At 40.7% G+C, this 25,937-nt stretch overlaps 3 protein-coding genes and 1 non-coding gene across 12 annotated transcripts in view; 2 read left to right on the forward strand and 2 right to left on the reverse strand.

Moving 5' to 3' along the window:
* tcf7 (transcription factor 7) overlaps positions 1-2,834 on the forward strand; it is a 72,326-nt gene extending 69,492 nt beyond the window's left edge. For 4 of the 9 annotated variants that reach the window (XM_040032276.1, XM_040032278.1, XM_040032279.1 and 1 more), the window contains one exon: positions 958-2,834. In XM_040032276.1, the coding sequence (XP_039888210.1) occupies positions 958-1,345 (388 nt within the window). In that variant the 3' untranslated portion in view covers positions 1,346-2,834. Of the gene's footprint in view, positions 1-933 lie in introns of all 9 variants that reach the window. The other 5 variants (XM_040032281.1, XM_040032286.1, XM_040032283.1 and 2 more) reach the window with 2 other exon arrangements.
* A 70-nt stretch (positions 2,835-2,904) lies between these two features.
* Positions 2,905-10,256, reverse strand: skp1 (S-phase kinase-associated protein 1). The gene is made up of 6 exons (XM_040032289.1): positions 10,127-10,256; positions 9,387-9,486; positions 9,157-9,230; positions 7,609-7,752; positions 3,814-3,954; positions 2,905-3,658 (listed from the first exon to the last, which is right to left on the reverse strand). Exons 2-6 carry the CDS (start codon positions 9,481-9,483, stop codon positions 3,623-3,625), a joined length of 492 nt encoding a protein of 163 aa, XP_039888223.1. The 5' UTR covers positions 9,484-9,486; positions 10,127-10,256; the 3' UTR covers positions 2,905-3,622.
* A 3,227-nt stretch (positions 10,257-13,483) lies between these two features.
* On the reverse strand, positions 13,484-24,224 carry ppp2cab (protein phosphatase 2 catalytic subunit alpha b). Its single transcript, XM_040032287.1, has 7 exons — positions 23,892-24,224; positions 15,708-15,917; positions 15,408-15,581; positions 15,209-15,298; positions 14,925-15,086; positions 14,452-14,570; positions 13,484-14,291 (listed from the first exon to the last, which is right to left on the reverse strand). The coding sequence occupies exons 1-7, from the start codon at positions 23,991-23,993 to the stop codon at positions 14,219-14,221; spliced, it is 930 nt and encodes a 309-aa protein (XP_039888221.1). The 5' UTR covers positions 23,994-24,224; the 3' UTR covers positions 13,484-14,218.
* A 1,174-nt stretch (positions 24,225-25,398) lies between these two features.
* trnay-gua lies at positions 25,399-25,487 on the forward strand. The gene is given in 2 exon segments: positions 25,399-25,435; positions 25,452-25,487. It is a non-coding gene; the product is annotated as a tRNA-Tyr (tRNA).
* Positions 25,488-25,937: the final 450 nt, after the last annotated feature.

Below are 25,937 nucleotides of genomic sequence, written 5' to 3' on the forward strand. Positions count from 1 at the left end.
ACTCCAAACTAATCGCTACGCAATTCTAATACTACTTTTGTGGTGCTTAGGTTAAGTGAAAGTGTCAACTCGCAGGCTCTGTGTGTTAAATCTTTAATCAAAGGAGTTCATTCATTCATGCTAATAGCACTAATATAATCACGGGGGCGATTTTTTAAAACTCATTTTAAAGTCGAGTGGTATTCCCTGGTTTCAGTTATCAGGATTTTGTGTGGATGAAAGGATCAACAAGGTTTATAGCCTTTGCATCAACTATAGAAGCAGACATTCACAAGTTTAGCTTAGCATAAAGGTGCGAGAAGAGTTCAAAAAATGAAATCTTTTTAAAGATTTTAACGAGTTGCTTTATTTCACAAAAGGTCCGGTGTCCACAATTCAGATGAGAGTTATTATATTTTGTATTTGTTTTTTCATTTCAATTTGATTTATTCGGCTTTTCTTGTTTTGGTTTAGTTTCATTTTAATAGGGATCGGTATTTGTCAGGGGTTAAATCTAAGATGCTCAGAAGAGATATGAAGATGTAGGATTGTAGGATCTCTGCCTTGTAATTTAAAGCACCTTGAGGTGACAGTTGTTGTGATTTGGCTCTATATAAGCAAAACTGAATTAAATAACAGCACGACTGGTCAGCTGCTATTGTCGTCCTGGAGCAACACAGACTGACGCTGTAGTAAGCCAATCTGCATCTGACACTGTTGTGATGCACATTGCGTGTCTAACAGAAACCACCCTTTTGCCATAAACGCACAGAGACTCACAATGTGCAAATGGTGGCATTTACATTGCTCTGGAACTGACCTCCTTCACGTAGAGACATCCACATACTGCTATTGTTCGCTGTGTCCATTTGTGTCCCTGCTCATTGACCTCAGTGTGAATGTTGCATCTTCACTAAAGCCTGCTGACATTTACCATCCACACTTTATTCACAGATAACTCTCTCTGACTGTTCCTAGGAGGAAAAAGAAGTGCATTCGCTACCTTCAAGGAGGAGGCTGCCCCAGCCCAACTTCTTCAGATTTAAGTGCTATAGACTCTCCCCCGTCCCCTTCTCCCGCCCGACACCGTCTCTTCCAGCTCCAGCGGCCCCCTTCCCCGGGCTGCTCCCCGCCGCCCACCTCCCCTTCGGCACGTCTCCCCTTGTCTCCGCCAGCGCATGCACTCTCACACACGCGCTTAACTCCGCAGCAGTCTGCCGGCAAACGCGGGGACCTCCGCACGCTCGCAGCAAAGCACCCCCACGCACACCCGGAACTGTCCAGCAAGCAGACGCACAGCCCGTCGGTGCTGTCGGCCGCCAAGGCCGCAGGACTCTCTCTCAAAGTGCTAACGGAGACCCAGTGATGGCTGTGGTCTGCTCGCATCAACAACCCCCGCACTCCTCAGCTTCCTCCAGAGGCGTTACGATCATCCTCATCAGCTGACATCAGTTTTATGTACACCCCCTCCCCCTGAGGTTCATTTGATGTTACAGAAAAAGGAGCAAGTTGAAGGCATCGATCCCTCCCCTACCCCACCCTATCCTCAGTAGGACCGTAGCTGTCTCTTAGTTCAGAGGCTGGATTCGTCAATATCTGCATTTTTACGGTCACAAAGTCCTTCTCAAAGAGATCTGTCACGTGACATTCCATTAAGCTGAGGACACAAGCCAATTTGAAGGATCCAGCCGCTGAACTGGTGACCAAAAATCCACCAGCTTTAGAACACATAGTAGCGAGCAATGCTAAGGTGCATGCAAAAACAAAACAATAAAAAAATGATTGCGGTTCTTTGGCTCCACCTGCTGCAGTTAAAACTCAACTGAAGTGATTATCATACTTTATGGATAAGTAACTCCATAGCGATGACAATCTGACATACTTTTACTCTTAAAGCTTCACCATCACATCCATCTCCTGGAAATGTTATCACCCATTTATAAGAACCACAAGAGGGGAGCAAGGACCAACTGCCACCCAACCTGACCAGCAGAACCTCAGATTCCAAGAGGCATGGATTCACTTTCAATAGCTGCCATTACACAGTCTGACTCTTAAGTTTCCCCCTTTTTCCCCCCAAACATTTTCATGAATACTTGTGCAGCTTCTTCGACAAAAAATATATAAATATATATTTCCAGCAGTTTTAAAAAGAAAATTCTGAAGTTCACATTACTTTTAGGCACTTTCAGGCTGTCAATCTATGGCTTCACCAACTGTTACATTGTTTGTGTTTTTGCATAATTAGTGGTATTTTTTTGTATGAATCTCATGATTTTTAAGGTCAGGCTTTCTACAGGTGGGAATCCCTCAGAAGAGTGTTATTGTCTTTTAAGTCTTGTTTTCCTTTGAACATTTTCCAGCGCAGCAGATTAAACTGAGACCAAATGGGTACTATTATATTGCATTGTGTTGTAAAGTTTTCTAATTAAACTTTTATATGGTTTTATGTAAAAAAAAATTTAAAAAAAAAAGTTTAAAAAATATTCTTTTAAAAAAAGTTAGTTTCTACCATTTCTTAAAGCAATACATTTGTTTGTCTTGTGCAAAGTTTTTTTTGTCAAGTGTCATGGTCTTACTCTGCATTTTTACAGCTAACGTAGCAGACATTTTGATTTTTTTATTAAGGCTTTAATTTTCTTTTCTGCTTAGTTTCTTACTCTGTGGACAAACTAGAAGCTGAGTTTTTTGTACAGCAATATAGTTTCCCTCCACCAGAGAGAGCTATTGTGCTAGAAGTAGTTTGCAATAGTGGCAGCACCTCAAAGATGTCCAGCATTTTATTTTATTTTTTCTTTTAAATGCCTTTGATGTGTTATTGTGTTTTTGATTGTTGTAATAAAGTGTTTTGACTATCTGGTCCACGATTCCTTGAGATTTAGACCCCCACCAACCACAACTAAAAACAAAAAGTGACAGACACCATCCATTTAATGTTTTATTTACTCCTTCAGTATGTTTGAGCATCCCAAAAACCAGCATCAGAGCTTAACTGGGAAAAGTTTTCAATTCGCTACAACAGCGCATGTGTTACCCAACGCTGCGTGTTAACACAAGTACTTCGAGTCCAGGGGGACGTTATGCATTTAAAAACAAAGTAATCATTCTACCTCAAACTTCACTTTTCCTATAAACGTCTCCTTGACATGGTTTCACAAAATGGACACATTTACAGAGCAAAAAGAAGAAAACAAATTCACCCTCGCATATCCATTGTCAAAAAATGCATTTTATTCATTCACTTAACCTAAAAGAAAACAATGTCAAGTTTTAAAAAAACAAACAAAAAAAAACAAACAAAAAAAAAAAGCCAGAGCAGTTAATAACAGGGGAAATCTGAGGAGTCTTCGAATCTTTAAAAGGATACAAAGCCGTGAAACCAGGACCATTTATTTTATGTCAATACACAACGTGAGTGTGCGCGAACAGAAGAGAGCTTGGCTTTAAATTAATGACACCACACAGGCAAGTTAAAATAGTCATGCTATTATCAGAAATTAAGGAAAAGTGATGGTGGCGGGGGAGCGAGGGATGTGGCTCTAAATATACTAAATGTAAATATTAACAAGTATGAACAACGCCAGTGCAACCAGTTAGCAGAGAGAATCCTTTTCAGTGTGGTAGTGTTGGCAAGATCTTCCTCTTATTTTTCTTCACACCACTGGTTCTCTTTGCGTACCTGCGGAAGAGAGGGACAAATTAATAATCCACAAAGGTGTGGAATGCAACTTTGTGATCACCATTTTAATCCCATCCGCAACATCCAAGTGATTTCTCGTTGCTTATGAAAGTCTTTTGTTTTCTGACAGACAGCTGACAGGTTGGAATAAGTACCTGGGCTTCCTCCTCCTCTGTGAAATCATTTTTGATGTTGAAAGTCTTCCTGATCTCCTCTGGGGTTTTGCCTTTGATCATGTTGGCCACCGTCTTGCAGGTGACATCTAACAGGCCTTTGATGTCCAAATAGTTGGCGGCCTAAACAGAAAACATGGAGATATGAATGAGGAGCTGCAGGAGGGAGGGAGGCGGTGAAAGAGCACACAAGGACAACTGATACCTCAGCAACACTTAGATCTCTGAACCCAACAAAGCATATTGTGTTTTGGATTTGTTATTTACACCTGAATAAAGTAAAAAGCGTAGTTTGAATTACCAATCCAGTCTGATGAGGGATGATAGTTATCCCTGAAAAGCATTTATATACAATTTATTTTAAAAAAACAAAACAAAAAACCCCACACACCACACGACACTCCTTTCCCATCGTCCTTAAGTAAATTACCCTGTAGAAACCATTTAGCCTTACATATGCTGAGCAGTGATTGCTTAATAAGACTTCTGTATTGATTTTCATAAGGCACAGGAGCAGCTGCTGTGCTCTTCTGAACCCCTTCCTCTCAGCCTTTGTGCTTGTAAACAAATTCAAGTCACGGGGGGTGGGGTCAACTCGGGTTACTGACGCAGGACCGTCGCTTTCGTTTCCACGAAGCTACAGACACACCACCCATTTATCCATCTCTTCCAGGCATTGCTAAGGTTACATTTTACATGAACCCCAACATCACTCCATGTTGTTTCACACGTTGAGAAAGGTGGAGGGGAATTTTTTTTTTTTTTTTAAATGAATAAATGAGTCTTTCCAAATCCCTCCCTCTTCTAAACGCAGTTGCCCAAACCACCAGACCTCCAGCTGTTGCTAAGCAACATTTGTGTCTTGCTTGAACTGGCCACTGAGCGAAATAAATAAAGTATAAGAAATAATTTTTCTAAGAAAGATGAAGCATATTAAAAGGACTACAAGAGAAAATAAACACTGTATATAGAAAGGTGCATAAAAGTGATTACAATTTTTTTTTTTTTTTTTTTTTTTTTTAAAAAGCCACTATATATCAACTCCAGCTGCTGACTCTGGATCAGCACTCCAGAGAGCCAGACCATTTCCATTTAAACCAATTCTGCTACAGCCAGTAGGATATTTCACAGACCTGTGACAGGTCCTTGCAGATTCAAGTAGATTTTGCCAACTGTGAAGTTTGAATACATAAAGAAAAATAAATGCCATTTCCACAGCTCAACTATATGAATGCACGCCGCTCTCCCTCTCTCTCACACAGACTACTTGGGAGACAACTATACAACACAAGCTACAACACTATAAATGCATTAATTCACATAAGTATTTGGACTTCTCAGTGTAAAGCACAACCTTAACATTTAAAACCTCAAGCAAAAAAAAAAATGTCAAGCCTTTCGAGACTTGTTTAGCGGGGAAAAAACCCACACACAGAGTGCATGAGAAAAGCGTTTGCCTCCTGTGGTCAATACAAACAAATGTGGAATAATTCCCTTAATTGTAACGCAAAACATCAACTTTCCTTCTGCTTTGGTTTCTCTGCCTCCTGCCAGCTGAAGGTCTTGTTTTTACTGTCCGCCGCCACCACATGTCAAAAGTTGTTGGTAGGCTTGTTGAGCTTTTGACCCTAAGACCGCATCATAGTTCTGATGCGGCACCGAGAGCACTGTTGTGAAGCACAAACCCACAAACCATTAAAAAGTAGTTTCAGAGAATAGCTTGTGTTCTTTTTTTGGCCGTTTTTGGGAAAGCACCTGAACACTTACGAAACAGCGATTAAAATCACACGACATAGCATAGTGTTGTCTTTATAGCTTGTGATATCGTACCCTTTTGTCATTACGCCCAATAAAGAGAAGATAACGTTAAAAGTTGGGTGAAATCCAGTGATGGGTTTCCTGCTGAATGGTATAAGAAATCTGGAAAAGAACTGATACCCTTACTCCACCTGACTTTTAGTTAGAGTCACACTAAACATGTGATTCCCTCTCTTGGAGCGAGGCAATTATCACAGTACTACCAAAAGCACAAACACAAAAGGAATACTGCCAAAATGACAGGCCTATATCAGTGTTAAATGTTGATTATAAAATCTACACTGCAGTCTTAGTGGTGGCTGTAGCTGTAGCTCAGGTGGCAGAGCAGGTCAGCCACTAATCAGAAGGTCGGTGGTTCGATCCCAGGCTGCATGCCAAATATCCTTGGGCAAGATACTAACCCCATGTTTGCCTACTGGTGGTGGTGGTCAGAGGGCCCGGTGGCACCAGTGTCCGGCAGCCTCGCCTCTGTCAGTGCGCCCCAGGATGGCTGTGGCTACAATGTAGCTTGCCATCGCCAGTGTGTGAATGGGTGAATGACGGAATGTAGTGTGAAGCGCTTTGGGGTCCTTAGGGACTAGAAAAGTGCTATTCAAATGCAGGCCAATAGGCTCCAGTCATTTATACCAGACCTGATAGATGAGGACAATTTGTCAAAAATAAACCGGCACAAGATAATATTAGAAGGACCCTACACATTATATAGCAACTACATAAAGACAATATACCGGCTCAGTTGATACGTTTTGACAAAGAAAAAGGCCTTTGCTCGAGAGAGAGAGAGAGAAAGGAGGAATGTCACTTCCTAATTTAAAAGAATATTTTCATGCTGCACAGATACGCCAGATAACATATTGGTGTAGTGATGATTATGGGGCTCGCTGGAAGGATGTGGAGCTCTCCACACTCCATGTCCCAATTCAAACAAACATAGGTATTAAAAAAAAGACGCCTGAATACATAACTAAAGACCAAGATAGGAACCCGATAATATCCTTTAAATTAAATATATGATATGGCACAGTAAAGGAGTTAGGAATTGGTAAAGAGCTTGGATTGCTAAAATAGGTTGCTTTCGATGAAAAATTTAGACCAGGACAACTGGACTTTGGTTTCAAAACATCACTGAGAAAGTGTGGTATGAAACGTGGAAAGAACATAAAAACAACTCAATCATTAAAGTGGAGAAAATTCATATGGGAACAAACGAATTTGCTTTTTTATTACACCTAAGATTAAAAATAAACGAACCAATACACAACAACAGTGTTGGAAGCTGATCATACACACATTTTCTATAGATGTATGTAGAAAAATTTCACACTTTCTGGGTCAAAATTTACTCAGCTCTCTGTGATATATTAGATTATATAATTCCCAGAACTTGCCTTGTTTTGTATCTTGGATACTTTGAAGGTGCTGTACATGTAAAGGACCACTACTTGGCTAAAATTCTCCTTTCTGCAGCAAAGAAGGCCATAACCAAAAACTGGCTTAAGACAGAGGCACCAGGAAAGAAGCAGTGGAGGAGGACATAAAGAAAAAGAAAAAGGAAAAAAAAAAAAAAAAAAAAAAGGTTGGGTGAAGTGCAGCAGCTCAGGACTCAGAGAAGGAGGATTAAGTGACAGACACATCAGTGGGATTATGTGACAGTCACTGCAAAGAAAGGGAGGGATACTTCACTGTAGCTAACTGCAGGGACACCATTGACAGGCTTGCAGTTTAACTGAGCATCTGTTAACCACTGTTTTTGTTTTCTTTTGTTTTAAAAAGGTCCTTTTTCTATTAAAACTGCTTCAATACAAATATAGACAACTCAGTAAGATTCATTTGCAATGATGTGATAATCAACCATGTGCAGGGGTTGCTGTTAAGGTTAGGTATAGGGCAAGGTTTTGCTTACACCTGTTAGTTGTAGTTCAATCTAAAGAAAATGCAAAATAATTCAAGTATGTTTACCAGAATGAGTTCAAACAAGGTGCCTTGGTCCACTTTGAGGAACTCCTGATCCCATACAGGGATGTCATCTGTCCTTTTCTCCTTGTTCTCATCGTCCTCAGGAGGAGGGGGGTCATCTTTGTGATGAGTGCACCACTGAATCACCTGAAAAAGAAAGACAGACAATAACAAATAAACATGTGGTTTTAACCAAGGTAACCCATTATGCACAGCACCCATCAGCTGTTTAAACTGCCCATAAAAGGTTTGAATACCAAAATTAAATGGCAATTCTTTGCCACAAATTAGGATCAATTCACACAGATTCCAGGTCGTTACCTCCTTGTAAGAAAGTGTAGGAATGAGAGTAGTAAGGAGAAAAAATATATATAAAAATCAGGACTTCTCTGTTGCCAAAATTATGATTAGATGATTTGCTGGCATGAAAATAAAAGGTAAAACTGAGGATGAGAAACAATCGCATTTTGTCCATTTTTCCAGGTCCACCTCAAAACTTTGATGTTCAGATTTTGTTGAAACTCTGAACCACATCTGAGCCCATTACGCTCAGAAAATACATCAGCAGCTCTTTCCAGCTATAACACTGTTACACTGTCCAGCTATAACACAAGTTTCCTAGATTATTACAATGTGCTTCTAAGATGTGTTTTGATTGACTGGCACAGAAGATCATTTCAGCTTATTCTTTCAGCTTTAGCCTGGCAGTGGTAAAATGTTAAAACTATAAGTGGAAGACAACCAAACAGAATTCAAATTCTTAGGCGAGCTTACCCGCAGGACACAAAGTACCACTCTTTGCCACTTACGAGCTCTGCTTAGACCCTCTCACCATATACAAAAGTCTACATCATCTTCGAGGACACCATCACAGGCTAGAAGCTAGCGCTTTCATTTACATTTGCCTCCCAACTACAACCACGAGCAAAGCCCAAAAATTTAAGGCACACAGATTCTATGGCCTCTTCTTCCAAATTCTTTTTTAGATTAGCAAATGATTATATGGCCAAACAATTTCTGCCAACCCTGACCACCTAAAGCCATGAGAGGTAGCTTTAACACTGCTTTCTTCGGACATTTATTCATTTTAAATCTGTGGACCAGTGTTTACTTGCTTTACCAAAGAAAGTCATTCACTCCCCCTCTCAAATTTTCACCGTCCTTATCAATCGGAACCTTTGTGTCAGGCCACACAACAGGCTGGGGTTCCATCTTAAACTTTGGTAAATATAATTTGCCTATGTATGGGAAATTAGTGTGTACCAAGTAGGTCTGCTGATAAAGTAAATAAGCAGCTCATTCATCACTTGTTCATATTATAATAAACTAAGGTTGTAAGAAAACTCCAGGGCATTTGCCTCACAACATACACCATTTGGGAAGCATGGATCTAACACATAACCTTCTCCAGAGCAGGCGAGATGAACGCCATTAGTTAATAGCATCTCAGGAAGCAAGGAATCAACCCCTCCCACATCCAACAAAACACCACCCACAGTCTGTGTGTGAACAAAAAAACCCACTGGACACTTCAATATGTGCATTCTGTACCTTCTTGAGGATGGCAGCATTCACGTTAGGAAGGGGAACGGGATCATCATCTCCTTCATCATCCATTCCCAAATCTGTCAAAAGATTCAAACATTACACATTTGTAGCCTATGTCCATATTATGGTTTGATTAAATGAAGTATAAACCCTATATTTGTTAACTGCGGGGTGTCCTATTTATGGCAGTTGTGACTTGATAACCAAAACGTTTACCGTGATTCAACACTTACCTTCAAGCATGGTCTTAATGGTGACAGACTGTTTGGCTATCTCAACGTCCACCTCGAAGATTTCCCCATCAGAACTCTGTAGTTTTATTGTGGGCATTATCTATAAGGCAACACGTTAAGATATTAAAAGCCTGTGCAAGGAGACAACACTTCTGAAAAAACAAACTTACGAACCTTAGTAGTGAACACGCATTAGCATTAGCTATTCTACGTCTGGGAGTTAATTTGTCAGCTATCGCAAAAAAGATCGTTTACATGATTATTAGTCGAATACGGTAATAATATCCCACTAAATAAATAACTAAAAATTACCTGTGCGGACCTTAGTATTAGACAAACTCAAAACAAACGTTAAAGCTTACCTCAAGCTAACCAACGATTAGCTACCGACGACACGGGCTAAACAGCGGCAATGCTAGTCGAGCAGCTACCTTTTATTTGAATACAGTTTATAGACAACTGAAGCTGTTGCGTGTTATTACTTAAAACACATAAAAGTTGGCTTCGCTGCTTTTTGCTCAACCATAATATTTTAATATTATCGGTTAAAATTTAGGCTAACCAGGAAGCTAGCGTTACCATGCACAATGTTATAGCTAAGCTAACGCCTAATGTCGACGTTAGTTGAGGCCTCTTAGCAGCCACAGCGAGGCTCTTCAAATAAAGACACAAGCAAAATTAAACAAAGAGCAGTTCATCCCAAACTGCAAAACTCAACCTGGGCTAACTAAGCTACGTACCGTGACTGTTTTAACGCTAATCCAGAGGTCAATTTCCTCTGTAGTCAGCAGCAGCACCCGACAGACGCGCAAACACAGACAACCGGTGGTAGTCCCTGGACCAACCTAAGAGCCTGAGCCTGCCTTCCGGCGACTAATACGCCTTTTTTCCTCGTAGTGGAGGGGTTAAGTATGGGCTCAAATTATCCACCCTTCTTTGACTGGTAATCTCAGGGTCCTTCTGCCTTTGATATTCTGAAATATCCCAAGTCTCTTAAATTATTCCAAGATATATGTATAAGTATAATGTGATAGGCATGTTAGGTTTGCATACTTTCCCCCCGTATATTAGCATAGAACAGGATAGCCCTTTATTGTCATTGTACGTGTACAACGAAATTGTGGGTGCTCCACACCAACTGTGGCGGACAGCAAGAATAAAAAGCAAACAGAAGAAATATATACAGCCAAGAGGGAATGTATACAAAACAATATACAATATACAAAACAACTCACACATTAGAGAGATAGTGTTTGTTGACAGTCCGAAAGACCCAGGGGAAGAAGCTGTTTGTGAGTCTGGAGGTGTGGCCTCCACTGATCTGAGGCACCGACCAGAGGCCAGCAGGTCAAACAGGTGGTGAGCGGGGTGCAAGGGGTCACCTGTCTTGGTTTTCCTTAGACAGGAGGAGCTAGTGAGCTAGAATTATATTTTGGGTGGTGTTAATTACCCTCTGGGCAGCCTGTTCTCAGTTGTGGCCTCTGCCTACCCAGGCAGTAGGAGAGCACGCTCTCCACTGAGGAGCTGTAGAAAGCCAGCAGCAGCTTCTGCTCCAGGTTATCCTGGCTAAGGACAAGGAGGAAGTGCAGCCACTGCTGGGCCTTCCTTACCAGGATGTTGGCGTTGTGGCTGTAGGTGAGATCAGCAGAGATGTGGGTGCCCAGAAACCTGAAGATGAAGACAGAGTCAACCTGTTCTCCATTTATAATGAGAGGGTAGTGGACTTGTCTGTGCCTCCTGAAGTCCATTATGAGTTCTTTTCTTTTAAGGACTTTCAGCTTCAGGTTATTTTCTGACCACCAGCAGGACAAGTGGTGGTCTCAAACTGAGCAAAGAAGGTGTTGAGCTCCTCTGCAAGTTTGAGGCTGCTGTTAAGGGTTGGAAGCCTCTGGCCATGTAGTTGGCGAGGGCTTGGATGCCTCTCCACGCCTGGTGGGGGTTGTTAAAGCGTACATTGGCCCACTTTAATGCTGTCCTACCTTTTCTAGACTGTTTTTTACTAAGACAGTCTAGCAAAGTCTCAAACATTTGAGATGTTTAACATTGCTGTGTAATTATAATCTTTTTCTTCTGGTCGTTCCCTTTAACAATCTGCTGAGCATCATCTCAATCATCACCCCAGTATCCTGTCCTGTCAGAAAAACCCTCTGCTTTTCTTCCTTGTCTGTGGTCTTGCTCTTCTGCTGCTGCCTGGGAGCTCCCTATTCATCATGCTTTGTCCTGTATATCAACTCTGTCTTCTCTGCACATATCCAAAAAATCTCAGCTTCGCCTCTCTAACTTTATCTCCAAACTGCTCAACCTAAACTGTCCCTGTGCTATACCAATTTCTAATCCTGTCCACCCTGCTCACTCCCAAATAAAAAATCTGAACATCTTCGGCTCTGCCACCTCCAGCTAAGCCTCCTCTCTTGTTTGGGGTCACTGTTTCCATATCATATAACCACCTGCTCCCCCTTGTGTACTCTTTTCTTCACTGTCCGTTGTTTTGGATGGTCGACCGTTATACCTGTCCCCCCTGGATAAGCAGATAAGAATGGATTGATGGATGTATAGCGCTACATACTATTCTAATCAGTTCAGCTATATTGTTATAGTTTGTGTTTAACCCAGTTATTATAACAAAGAAATTTCTCAGCTTTTGAAGCTAAAAGCATGCCTCATCGTTTCGAACACGACAGGAAGGTTAATCATTTCAATGACTTTAATTGTTTATAAATCAGTGCAATACCATAAATTCTGTTATTCTAAATGCTATCTTAAATATAAAGATATTCACGAATATAAGATTCACTTGGGATAGATTATATTAAATAAGCCTTGTTTCATACAGTAATTTCCAAATTATATCCCTGCATGTGGTGTTTATCAAACCGCAGCGTTTATTGTAGTATTTAGAGCTACCATTGGATGGCGCTTTTCCCCTATTATGGATCCTCTCAAGCGGTTTCCATGGTGCGCTCAAGTGTTCATTGAAAGTCATCCTTGAATTGATGCCACTTAATTTCAAAATAGTAAGTCATCACAGCACTTTAGCTGCAGTAGGACACACAAAAAAAAATGCACAGTGGGTGTTATGACAGCTAAAAACTTTAATTTAAAAAATAAAAAGTCAGATACAGTCAACATTTTAATAAATTGTAATGTATTAGTTCTATAAGCATCCAAGTTCATAAAAGATCACTTATCTTTGGGGATATTAATGTTCTTTGAGGTTTCACCTCATAATTTGTGGAGTGGTCTAGGAGCAATCACCTGCTTCAGAATGTGAACAAGACCAGAAAGATGGTGCTTGACTTCAGAAAGGAAGAGGACAGCTCCACTGCCGGTACTCACCCTGTTAATGTGGTTGAGGAGTGCAGGTACCTGGGCTTCTACATAGACAACAGGTTGTATACCAGAATGAGAAGGGCAAGCTTGGTTTCCTCAAAAATCAATGCATGCAGCAAAATAATGAAGATTTTCTATCACTGAGATGTAGTGACTGCCGTTCCCTGTACTGTGGTTGGCTGGGGGAGGAGCAGCTTTAGAGCTGAGATACCAACTGAGTAAATTAACTGCCTAGCAAGGCTAGCTCTGTGATTAGCAGCAAACTGGACACTTTTGAAGCACTGGTGGAGAGCAAACCATCATGGTGGATCCTGACCACCTTCTCTAACAGTCTGTTTCAGCTCTGCTGAGACAAGGACAGCCATCGGAAGTCTTAACCACATGCTATCACCTTCTATAAAACAGTGATATCTGGCTGAGAGGCATCTGCCAGATTTTATTATTGGCTTTGCATCATCACTTAAATTGCTATAACAAAAAAATAATTCCTCAGATATGAGATAAAGTACTTATCATCATAAGTAAAACACTTCTAATTAGCATTCCTAAGAGATAAAAGATAAAAATAAATAAATAATAATAAAATAACTGGGTGCTCACGTTCATACTTTAATTTCATCGCTGGGAAAATGCGAAATTGTGGTAAATTTTGACATCAATGTACATTGAAATTTAATCCCAGGACAATGCAAGGACAGTGTAATTCAAACCATAACATTGTTTTATATGAGGATAAACAAACAAACAAAAACACAAGAGCATATTCCCATCAAGAAGCCACCTTCGTCTTTATTAATAAAATTGTTTGGTTAATACAGATGCTGTAGCTCAGAGGGAGTCAGTGAGCTGAAGTGGATTAACACTCCATGTAATCTTAAACACCAAGCTGTGTGACTGCAAAAAACAAAACAAAACAAAGCAAAAAAAATTAATTAAAAAAACAAGAACAAGAAACCTTGTGTAGAGCTTGGGTTGGGAAGAAAAAAAAAAAAAAAAAGGAAAAAAAACAAACAAACATCTGTAGTGTGAAATCTTTTCCATATTTTGACATGTTACATTTCTTTTCATTTACAAAAGTGCAAACAGATCACGTTCAGATCTACTCAATATAAGCCATGGCGCGTGGGACTCAAACAGCCGCATTCAGAGTAGCAAAATTTATGTCTTGGACCTCGGTGCCATCAGTCCAGCTACACAGTAACAGGAAAGGGAATTTAAACATTTCTGTTTTGTTTTTTTCCATATAATGGGAAGATTCGCAATACAAGTCCTCGGCAATGGATATTGTTATGATTATGGCACACACTTTTTGGTCCATCCTCAGACACGGACATTGTTTTTTGCTAAATGCTTAAATAGTTGTTTTTTTTCGTGTGTGTTGATATACAATGTGTACCGGTGTGCCTCCTGCTCCACCCCAAGTCTCTCACCCTCCCAGTTCATGTTGTCATCAGTTGAAAGTCATACTGTACAAATGTCAAAGGGCAATCAATAATCAGAGTTTACAGGAAGTAGTCTGGGGTGCGGCGAGTGACGTGGGGCTCCCCTCTGCGAGGCGCTGGATCAAACTGCAAGCTGGGTAGAAGGAGTAGAAAGAATAAATACGATTTGTTAACCACTATATGTTTTATATACAATTACAGCTGGGTCCCAAAGCTACCAGAATGCATCGTGCCTTAGACTCTACGGGGTTTAAAATAAAACCTAAAGGATTTAAGAATTTTTCGGTACTTACAAAGAGTATTTTAGGGTGTCGTCTAGTTCCATGATTGCCGCCTGGTTGCCGCAGCGGTAGCAGTAGTTGGGAGCGCTAAATATTGTCACCACGTTCCTCTCGTGGCACCAGTTGTAACCCTGAGGGAGGCAGATGCATTATTCACTGGAAATGTATAATTCAGAATAAACTGCAACTCTAATGCAAATCTAAAACTGAACTCGCCCTTGAACTCTGTATGACTGGTCGATGGTGATATAACCATTTTGTCTCGTTGTTCTCTGTAGCAGCGAGGCTTTCAACTCCATTTTTTTGTACGGTTAGTGCATCTTCCAAAGGTTGGAGGAGCTATTTATCGTAACGGCTCTTTGTTGCAGTTAAATTCATATTAGCGTGCTGACTGCCGGTTGGAATCAAGCCGTCTTTCCTGAGCTTATTCACCCTCAGCAGCAGATGGATTGTTTGTATGCACATCAAATGAGCCAGTGACATACCTCCATAACCAGCTGGTGGGCACGGGACACCAATGTGAGGCGGTTGGCGTGGTTGAAAGTCTCCGAAATGTCCTGACCGAATGTGTAGCCGGCTCCTCGCGGAGAGATGCCCCAGCCACCGCGGTCATCCGGGTCCGACCACAGCAGGTCACACATGGGACCCTACAGGAGACAAGGAGGAGGAAACAAATTGGTTTATGGGCTGGCATGGACTTAAACAGCCACTCTTATTAGCTCAATTTAGCTTTCAAATATTATAGATGCATTTAAAATGTCATTGTTACCTCATGTGGCACTTCCTGTAAACGGTCCAATGCCCTAATGTGATCCAGTGTATCTATGGATGGTGACAGGCCTCCATGAAGGCAGAAAATCTAGAGGGAGAGGAAGGAAAACATGAATCCAATTAATATTTCCTCTACTAATGTTTGATTCTTTCAGAACATTACGCTTACATATGTGAAACCGAGTTTATATTCTTACCTGAGAGTCTACCAAGGCAGTGAGGGGCAGGTAATCGAACAGGTCTGTGAAGTACTTCCAAACATTGGCGTTACCATATTTCCGTAGACACTCGTCATAGAAGCCATACACTTGCGTGATCTGTCTGCTCTCGTGATTCCCTCTGAGGATTGTGATGCGCTCTTGGAAGCGAACCTGAGGAAAAAAAAAAAAAAAAATAGCAGAGAAAAGATCTGAATGTTATTTTTTATTCTCATTCAAATAAATAAATGAATACATTTCAGGTTTAGACAAAGTCAAATGTCAGAACATATCACATACCTTTAGTGCTACTAGTAAAGTGACGGTTTCTACAGAGTAGTACCCTCTGTCCACGTAATCTCCCATGAACAAGTAGTTTGTGTCTGGAGACTTCCCTCCGATCTTGAACAGCTCCATGAGGTCATGAAACTGGCCGTGCACGTCTCCGCACACAGTCACCGGACATCTCACCTCTTGAACGTTTGACTCCTTTGTCAGGATCTCCTTTGCCTGGTTGGAAAAAAGAAATAATTCAATAAATAAATCTGCCTGGTTCAGGGTTTGAAAAACAAATGATCCCCACTATCGAAACATGCCAAAAATGTACAAGTCTGAAATACCAAAAGGCAGCTGGGACAAAGCAACAATGGCCTAAGAACATTTTAAGTTTTATTCATTTAAACCTGCCACTGATTAGTTCCAACACAGAGGAAGTCATGTGATCCGTTAATCACATGCACAATACAATGTAATTTCCAGGGTCATTCTTTGTTCTTTATTTGAGAGCTGGACAATTTCCTGACATCCCCACTCCCCAATTTCCACATCAGCCTCCGGGGAATCCATTAAGATGCTACACAGTGATTATAGCATAAACCGAAACACCACCACCAGAAGCTCTCTATGGATGTAAGCCTCTAAAATGCGTGTGTGTGTGTGTGTGTGTGTGTGTGTGTGTGTGTGTGTGTGTGTGTGTGTTGTGTGTGTGTGTGTGTGTGTGTGTGTGTGTCTTTTATTAGTTTCCTGCAGGTCTGGCTTGCAGTGCTTGGAATTGCAGCTCTGGCTGCACTGCAACATTTCCCAAAAAAAATCAATTAGTGTGACGCTCCACAACCCAAAAAAAAAAAAAAAAAAAAAAATGATTGGAGACTGGTTGCTGCCACTTCTGGATGGAAAAACACTTTGTTTGCTCTGATTATTCATTTAAGAGGACTCAACCAAAGCCAAAAGTGCTGTAGCAATGTAACATGACCGCTACAGCTAAAAGTAGATGTGATGAGAAATGTTATTCTTAGACATAGTTCAATCGACTCAGAATTCACCGTGAAGCAGTCGAAAACCTGCCGAGCGTGAGTCACTGTGTGGCCTACAGCTAATGCTTCTGGAGGTGGAAAAAAAAAATAGGATACTGCTGTCTCATTCAATGCACACAGGAAAAATACACACCAAAAACCTGAAGCTGATATTTTATTTGAACAACCACTTTTTGGAGCCTCTCAGTTCAGAGCAGGGTTTTCTTTGGGGGGGAGGGGGTAGAAATGTGTATTTTTTTTCCAGCTTAAAAATATACCCTGGCATTCTGTGAATCATTTTCACCAGCCAGCTGCCTGCTTGTTATGCGGTCTTTAGCTGCAGTTGCCAGATTAAAACAAAACAATAGGAGAACACTTTAAACAGCATCAATACTAAATCTGAACACCCACAACAAGCCCTGTTCCTGGAGTCAGTCTAACGTGGCTCTCTTCCAGCCACGAAAGCCTAATGTTTTGTCAACGACGCAATCTGAGCAGCCGTGCATACTGTCCCCTTTAAACAACAGGGTGAGAGAGAGAATCGACAGAGTCAGAGTGCTATAGCTGGCCTGTCAACAGCAGATGGGACAAACTCAGAGTCAAAAGGACAGAGTTGCATCGCCGCACAATGCTGACCTATATAAAGCACGCCCCTCCACGTGCCCATACTGCCATGAGGCAGGAGGCTTTTCAGTGACTGGGCTTAGCTTGGCAGGCTGACCGCTGTTTCTGCCTTTAAAGCAATTGAGCTGCTAAGCCCAAGAGAATATTCTCGATGTCTGCATTAAAGTCAAACAGCGATAAGTTTTCATCCCAATCTCACGCCAACCCTTATTAGTGGCGTGAGGGGAAATAAACAAGCAAACAAACACGCACTTTAAGTAGGCCAGGTCAGGCTGTCTGGGATCCTCTTTACTTTTCACTGCTCTGCACTCAACTTCTTCATTTCCTTTGCTCACAGTTTCAGTTTAATTAAGCACAACATGCAATTCAAACACTGTATAACTGGAGAAGAGCTAAAAAGACTAAATTAGTCTCGCAAATTCACGCAACAGTGATAGGAATCTAAACAGTTTTTTGTTATTGAGCACAATGACTACTATTCACTTTCCCAATAAGGCAGATGAGAAATATAAATTCAATAAAGAAATAAAATGTGTTATTTCCTCAGCCTTGAGGTTATCCACCATGTCTGAGGAACTCTCAGTTCCTCCTCCAGCTAAAATAGTTTCAATAAAAACGGCAACTGCACACAGATAAAATAAATTAGACTTTTACTACTATATTTTTTTTTTTTACTCAGAAGCAACCAAAACGAGTATTTCAATAAGGTAAATAATACAAAAAAGATAGAAGCACAATTAAATATGAGCAAATAAAGTTCAACAAAACAAATGAACTCTTTCCCGCAAAGAGACGGAATTTGACGAGCTCCTCTGTACGCTTCATGACGAGTTTTGACATCTCATTATTTCTCAATAAAGATGTGGTTTGATAACCTTTAAAAGAGTTTCTGGGTTTTTCCAACAGTAGCTGCATAGGCAGAGATGCAAACCCAGTCATTTTGTTCTATAACCAGGCCTCAAATACGTCAGGCACAGCTCAGTTAAGAAAAGAGCTACGAGGACTGTTATCTACCGACACATCAAGGTTTTCCACTGAGTACATACACAATGAAATGTGATGAAATCACAAAAAGATATGTGAGCCTTTGGCTTCGTATTTGTGACCGACCCACGAGCGTCTGCGTCCATCCATTTATCATTTGAACGCTCTTAACAAGTTTTTGGGTGTAACATTTGATCTTCGGCTCTGTAACCTTACACTAAAGTCGATGTGTAATGTGTTCAGTGACGTATCAGGTGTCACCTCTGCGTCCCAAATTGGGTAAACTGATAACTTGATTAATGTAATGTGCTTTCTCTTTATAGCTTTATGCACACAAAAAAGGGGTGGGGTGCCTGTCAATATCCTTCACAAAATGTCACTTTTATCACCTGGGATTAACTTCCGATTAAATATTACATAAACTGGAGAAGGTAAATCAATACAGTGTGACCTGATGTTAGGACTTTTCACTTCTCGAAATTTGAGATCGGATTTAGTGAAATCCACAAAACAGTGTGTGAGGCAACTGTTTATCCACGAGATATCCAGTAATAGTATGTACTCTGGAAAGCTGTGATTGTGAAAAAGGATGACCGCACTGATTACTCAAGCACCTCGTCCAAAGTACAGATCACACCTGCCACAGAGAGCAAACTCTGCTCAGATTACGACTGCACTCGAGGCGCAGGACGGCCTGCGTTCAACAAAGTGCTTATTCAAGAGCCCCGACATGAAGTCAGCAGTTTTGGTCAGCTAAATCAGCCCATCACCTGCAGACAGCTTCAGGTGAAATAAATCTGACAGCTCTGCAAGACTGTAACCACAAGCAATGACCTCACTCCTGATTTATGGTAGCTGAATGTTATGCATACTGCCAACCTCACCGAGTGAAACCACTGTAAAAATAATTAACACGAGCAGCAGACAAAAGGTGGCAGGTTATGTCTGATTTCATCAGCATTTCTGCTATGACAGTATGAATTTTGAGGACATGTATTTCACAACTCATTTAGCCTTGGATGCACTCACAAAGATCACTGAGCAAACATCCATTTCTGATGTTTTTTTTTTAAATGAGTCAACCAGATACACAGTGACCTCAGTTGCCAAAGAAAGCTTTATTTGCTCTGCTGACTTCAACAAAGATACAAAAAAAGGTCAAGCAGATGACATCAGTTCTAACAAGTGGGTCAACTGCAGCAATGTGACCAAATGATTGCATCACTGTGGCACACTTTAGAGGTCTCTACGCACCTGCGTCATTGCATTTCTTATCTACCCTTAAAGATGGTTCACCCAACGCAAGATTCAAGATGAAGTAGACCAAGTCAACATGTTTCGAAAGATAAGAAAATGACTGTGGCTGACTACAGCCAAAATACCAAAAAACACACGCTATACAAATATGGCTTAAATGAAGTAGAACCAAAGTAGCACAAAAAGATGAAGGAGAACAAATAAATAGAATAGAAAAAAAAGAGGCCAATCCAAAAAATATATAAATCTACATATAATACAATAAGGAGCTTACAATATTACACACAGAAACCATCTCTGGATGATTATGTAACCCTTTAATAGGTTTATTTTTGGCCAAAGGAAAAAGCAGAAGGTCACAAAAAGGTTAACTCTCCCCATCTGTGACACATTATTCATTTAATCACATTTTCTCTGCAAAATTGACGGCAACATCAAACCAGTATCCAGTAAGCAGACCCCAGTCTGCAGTCACCTAATTCAAACCCGGCTCAGTGCTAAATTTTCAAACCAATGACCTTACTTCTGTGAAACAAACAACTTTTGCAACAACATCCAGACTCTTAAGAGTGAGGAGCCTACGATAATGCAAACTGGGGAAAAAATTTAAATCGCAATTAATCACGTTAAACAGAGGAACACTTCAAAGCATTGCCTCTCAGCACACTGACACCAGGCTGAGGCTCTGGTATGACCGGCCTTCTTGTGAGACAACTGGAAGGGCAGATTACACAGCACATCTCATTCCTCTGCACCCACACGCATCCCCAAAACAGACACGGCCTCTATCTGAGTCACAATGAACAGTGTTATCCTGAGTCACACACTCTGATCCCCTTAGCAACAAAGGCTTTCACAGTGTTAGTGATGCAACTCACAATCAATCATATCCTCGGCTATTTTTAAAATCCGGGAGGATGTTGTGTGGGAGCCTTCTGCTGAATGTATAAACAACATTCACTGGGTGGGAGGTGGGATGGACAGATACAAGTAGACAGTGTGGAGAAACTGGGCTCCTGACAATGATACAGCCCCCCCCCCCCCCACCCACCCTCAGCTGCTTTAATGGCATCTTTGCTCCATTAGGAAGGAAACAGGAAAGAGGAACGCTGCATCATTTGTGCAGCTCTTCCATCTACAACACACATGTATCATTCAATTATTAGCTGTTTGCTGATATACCAATATCAGTATTTATTACAGCTGATATATAGAGATTTAAAAAGTAAAGAGGAGGCAGGAGAAACACCCTTCAACCATGTTATAAGTGTTGATGTGGCAGCCTGCAACTCCCCTGTCAGCAACACGTGCTTGGAATGCCACAAACATGACAGCTGGCTGAGTCTGGCGGAGAGCATACGGGCAGTTTATGACTTATTATGACAAGTAAACAAACTGAATTATCATAATATCTCAGTAAGGATTTATTTAAAGGAAAATCTTCAGTTACAGTTGGAGAAATCATTTTTTTGTGTGTCTGTAAAGAAAAGACTTGCTGAGATATCACATTTTAAATCCCTGAATATTGTCATCACTCTCAAAAATCCTATATCAGTCGGGATCTAATGTGCTGTGCCAGTATAGCTGTCTTAACAAGTGTTCGCAAGATCCGTCTGTCTTTGAGATCGTTTTTTTCTGTATGTTGAACTATGTGCTAAATAAAAGAGGCTAGTATAAACAATCCCTGTGTGCTTTCCAACTAACTCCATTAATAAAAAGGCCAATTTATATGCCCAGCTAAGCACTGACCACCACCACCACCTTCCCTCTAAGCCCTATGGAAAGGATCCCGTCCCTTTTTGGGATCCTGATACACAGTGTAATGAGCATTTAAAATTACTGGGACTCAAATGGAAACAAATATTGGGATTAACGTTCCACTTGAGAATACCAGACCTTTAAACTTCAGCACACAGAACTCCAAACATGGTAGAGGGCCCAGTCTTTGTATCCTTTTAAAAGTCGGGGGGGGGGGGGGGGGGGGGGGGGGGCAGAGCTGCAGCATAAAAAGAAAAACAGACTCTGAAGACTGTCCAAAAATAAAAGAAAAAAAGAAAAGAAGAAGCCTCTTCTGTCAGCATAAAGCCTAACAGCAACCTAACAGCAAATTTATAATATTCACTATATACGCTGTCAAGTTATGGTGTCAGTCACTTGACTTCTGACACATAAATCTAACAATCAGAGGACAGGGTGTCAATTCTCCAGCAGGGGGAAGCCTAAAAATGGACCATGACCCAAGGCAGCAACAATATATAGCACGCTTTGGGCAAGAGAGCTTTCTAGAAAACAGAAATCCTAGACAGATCAAGATCAGGATTAAAAAGCACAAAAAACAAATCCAAAACCCAAACAAAAAGAGTATTAATTAAAACAATCTGAGGAGAGAAAAGTGGTAAAATGTTTAAGAGTAAATGCTCCTTTACAACCAGACATCCAGAGCCGGAAATCAGCACAGAGCAGAGAGATTGGGGTTAAGCTCAGCTCAGACCACAAAATCAAATGGCCAGTTATCAACCAAAGCAGAAGCATATGGGCATAACGACACTCATAACAAGTTAATTAAGGTTAGTTTTAAAAAAAAAAAATTATAATAGTAAAGGAAGGAACCACCTTACACCAGCTTAAAGGTCAACTTCACACTGTGATGATAACATCAAAGGTCAGCGTCTGAGGGAAATTACCATTAAGTCACTTTTCAGCTATTTTTAACTAATTCTATGTTTCCAAAACTGAATGATGCAACGCAGTGATGCAAAAAAATAGAGCAAAGGACTAAGGAACTCAAATTGAAAATGACAATTCAGGCCAGGCATCACTTTCATCCATTAGGTCATGTTTAAGTTTGAAAACCGCCCACGTTATTGCCTCGAATAAGTCATCCTCTCCATTTATAGATATGAGTAAACAGAAGGTAGATAATGGACTCAGTTTCCTGACTACCTGTGAGAGCTGCTGAGGGGCAAAAAAAGCACCACACACACACACACACACACACACACACACACACACACACACACACACAAAATCAGCTGGCAGTTTATTAGGCACATCTAATTAAAAACTAACAAGATTATTACTTTGATGGCACGATGTTTGTGGAAATTGCCTTGATTAAGACTTGCGGTGTTTTAGGAGACTGCAGTGTCTGCTGTTGCTGAATTGTGCCTAATTACAGGAGGTGTTTCTCTCATTTAGACTAGCCCTCATTCAGGGTGTTTCTTGGCTTAAAGGATTTTTATTGTCATTCTAACATTTGATGTGAAACAAAGTTTTGCACTCAGCGAACAAGAATGAGAACACCCAAGAACAACGCATACAGAAACAAGGAGCAGGAAATACATTTGCATTGTAATTTAGCATAAATAAGAAGTGGTGGACAGTGCAGAGCCCAGTGGTTTCTCATGTTTGTTATCTTTGGCTGGGAGCAGCAGAGACTATAGAGCACATTTAGGGCACTGATGGGGCTTTGGCTACATAAACAAACGTTATTCATCCACATATAGTGAAGGTAAACAGACTGTGTTACCTTAATTAACAAGTCTGAGCAATTTGCTATTTTTTTTGGTCATTGGATAACCAAAAATGTATTTTAAGCTCGACTAAACTAAGCCCCACTTAGAAATAACTTGTTATAATTGGAGGGCCAAATGTCTTAAGTAGGTGCCAACTTTCTTTCTTTTTTTTTATTGCAGGAAAAAAAACCTCCTCGATATAAATTGACTGGCTGGATTTATTACCCTGTGCCGAGAGCTACACAGTAAGCTTTTCCTCACCTTTTCATTGCTCCAAGTGGCTGCACCTAAACTGGATACAATCAACCTTAATAGGCTAAATAAAAGGAGCCCAAAAGTCTGACTTTCTCACAAGAAATCAACTTTATCTCTTTCCATTTTGATGCCAGCTGGCCACATTTTTCTTTTACTATTTTCTAACAGCTTCCATACATAAATACTGAGGCATAAAATGAGGCAGAGCACTTCCACTCAGTAGCACGGCTAAGAGATGCTGCAGTCACTGTCAGTGTGAATGAGAAGGGCTGTAAATGTGGTATGTGACTTGAATTCAAAGCTTGTGGGTCATTCTAGCTGCCCGGTAAAGCACCAAGAAGCCCGAAAACTACCACATGTAATTTCTTATTTAGCGGTGTAAAGCTGTTTAAACAGAACAGAAGTCTGGGGCAACTCGTAATGATTGTCAAATCCATGCACAACGCAGTGAAATGTACACTATAGACGCCATTTTAAGAATGTCTGGAAGGCGGCGGTGAGGAGGGAGAAGACGTTAGCAATAAGTTAAGGGAGGGAATTAAAAAACAAAATCTTACCTTTTCACATAGTGTTTTTACTTGTCCCTCGGACAGCTGCTTGCATTCATTGAGCTGCTCGATCCACTGATCCAGTTCTTTCGTAAACGCCTTTTCGTCCATTTCTGTGTGTTTTCGGGTTTGCTGCAGTTTGTCACGTTAGCTAATTCGGGTTAGGAGACGACTCTCCCAGAGGTTACCGTCTCTCGAGGGCTTACAAAACGGCCACAGCAGAAGCTTATCACTCTCTTACTAACAGGCGCATGTATCGCTAACTGCCAGATCACTGTGATGATTTGACTGAATTGAAACTGGGAGAGGGAGGGAGAGGTGACAGTTAAGGATCCACCCTTGTCGAGCCGCTGGCGAGCAAATATCAAACTTCCGGTTGTGCTTCGAAATAAAAGCTTCTCGGCGGACAAGTTCTGAAATACACCCTTACCTAAAAGAAAAAAATAAGAAGAACTTGCTAGGCTTAAACATAACAACAATGCAACTAGAAAAAACTAGCACCTGGCAAATAATCGAAAAAAAATAATAAGAGTTTTTAATTGACCACCTTTTACAACTTTTCTACGTATGTAAATTTTAATTTTATGTAAACAGCTCAAGTAAACATGGTCTGAATAAATTTCTGCCACACTCTGAAACTTACACAGTGACAAAGGTTGGTAAATATACATAACATATATCCCAGAATGTCGTCTATTATGGTAGATGTTTGAGGATATATTATTTTTATGATGATTGTTATTATTATGTGAAGATTGCGTCAGACTAGGGTATTGTTGAAAAATCTAATAATTTCCGGTCTAACGCTGTGTGGTCTACCTTTACTAAAAACAGAGCGCCGCCCGAAACAAATAGCAACCAGAGACCTATGAAGGCTACTCACTGATTGGTTCGCTGAGCTGCTTCCTGTGCAGTTTCATTGGCTCGCCGTTTATTGGGGAAGTTACTAACACAAACCAAAGAGAATACGTCATGGCTCTGTGAAAGCATGCCGTGCATTTCGCGTTGTGGCCATGATGTCACTGTTTTACCTCCTTGTTGTCAAGGCCAAAAAATGTAAACAAAACAAAAGACAGCCTTGTCTTTTAACCACGCTTTCTTTAACAGGCTTACCTTCCGCATTGTATTCATTCCTCTCAGTTTTCGGTTATAAACAAAGGTCGCTAGGCCCATTTAAAGGAGTTTATTGTTTGTGTACGGTATCAGCAAAACTGCCAAGTGATCTCACTCAGACTCAGTCCTAAAGCCAGTGACTTTCTAACAAAAACAACGATTAAAGATTCGTTGATAATACATCTGTGCGTCACACATGTGCACTCATGATTCATCACTGTAATAAACATAATCAGAGTTAATCTTTCACAAAAAGTTCTCTCTTCACAGAAACACCAAGTTCACCTTTAAATAACACTATATTTCCAAACCATATTTACCTATATTGAATCGTTTATGAGGCACTTTATAAAAACTACAGTTCCCAGGTGAATTTATTTAATTGCCTGTGTTTGGGCATGTCCCTTCGATAGCTCAGTTGGTAGAGCGGAGGACTGTAGGTATATGATAGCAGGAATCCTTAGGTCGCTGGTTCAACTCCGGCTCGAAGGAGCTTTTTGGGTGCTTTGAGTACTCCGGGATAGTAGAAAAACACTAAATAAGAATCAGTCCATTTACCATTTACTATATGTGAATTAATCAGCACGGTCAAGCCCCTTCTGTTCTTTGAAATTATGTAAAAGGACTCAGTGATTGAGGGTGAGAGCAACAATTCAGGAAATATTTCGAATTAGAAAAATGGGGGGGATAAGCTTTAATTGTGAACATTGATCATCCCATACCAAGCAGTTTGTTAGAATGTGGCAACAACCTTTTTGGGATAAATTTGCTGACACTTTCAGCAATGACCCTGCAGTCGATTCACAAGAACCTTCTTTATATGTATGAGAAATGTATATCAAACTATATTCTTTAAAAAGTTACTACAAACTGAAAGTTTCTGACTGCGGCTTTAACAGTTTCAATTCAGCATACGACCTGTTGTTCTTCTTTAACTCTAAA

The sequence above is a fragment of the Simochromis diagramma genome, unplaced genomic scaffold, assembly GCF_900408965.1.
Source record: "Simochromis diagramma unplaced genomic scaffold, fSimDia1.1 OVJJ01000216.1, whole genome shotgun sequence".
NCBI lineage: Eukaryota > Metazoa > Chordata > Actinopteri > Cichliformes > Cichlidae > Simochromis > Simochromis diagramma.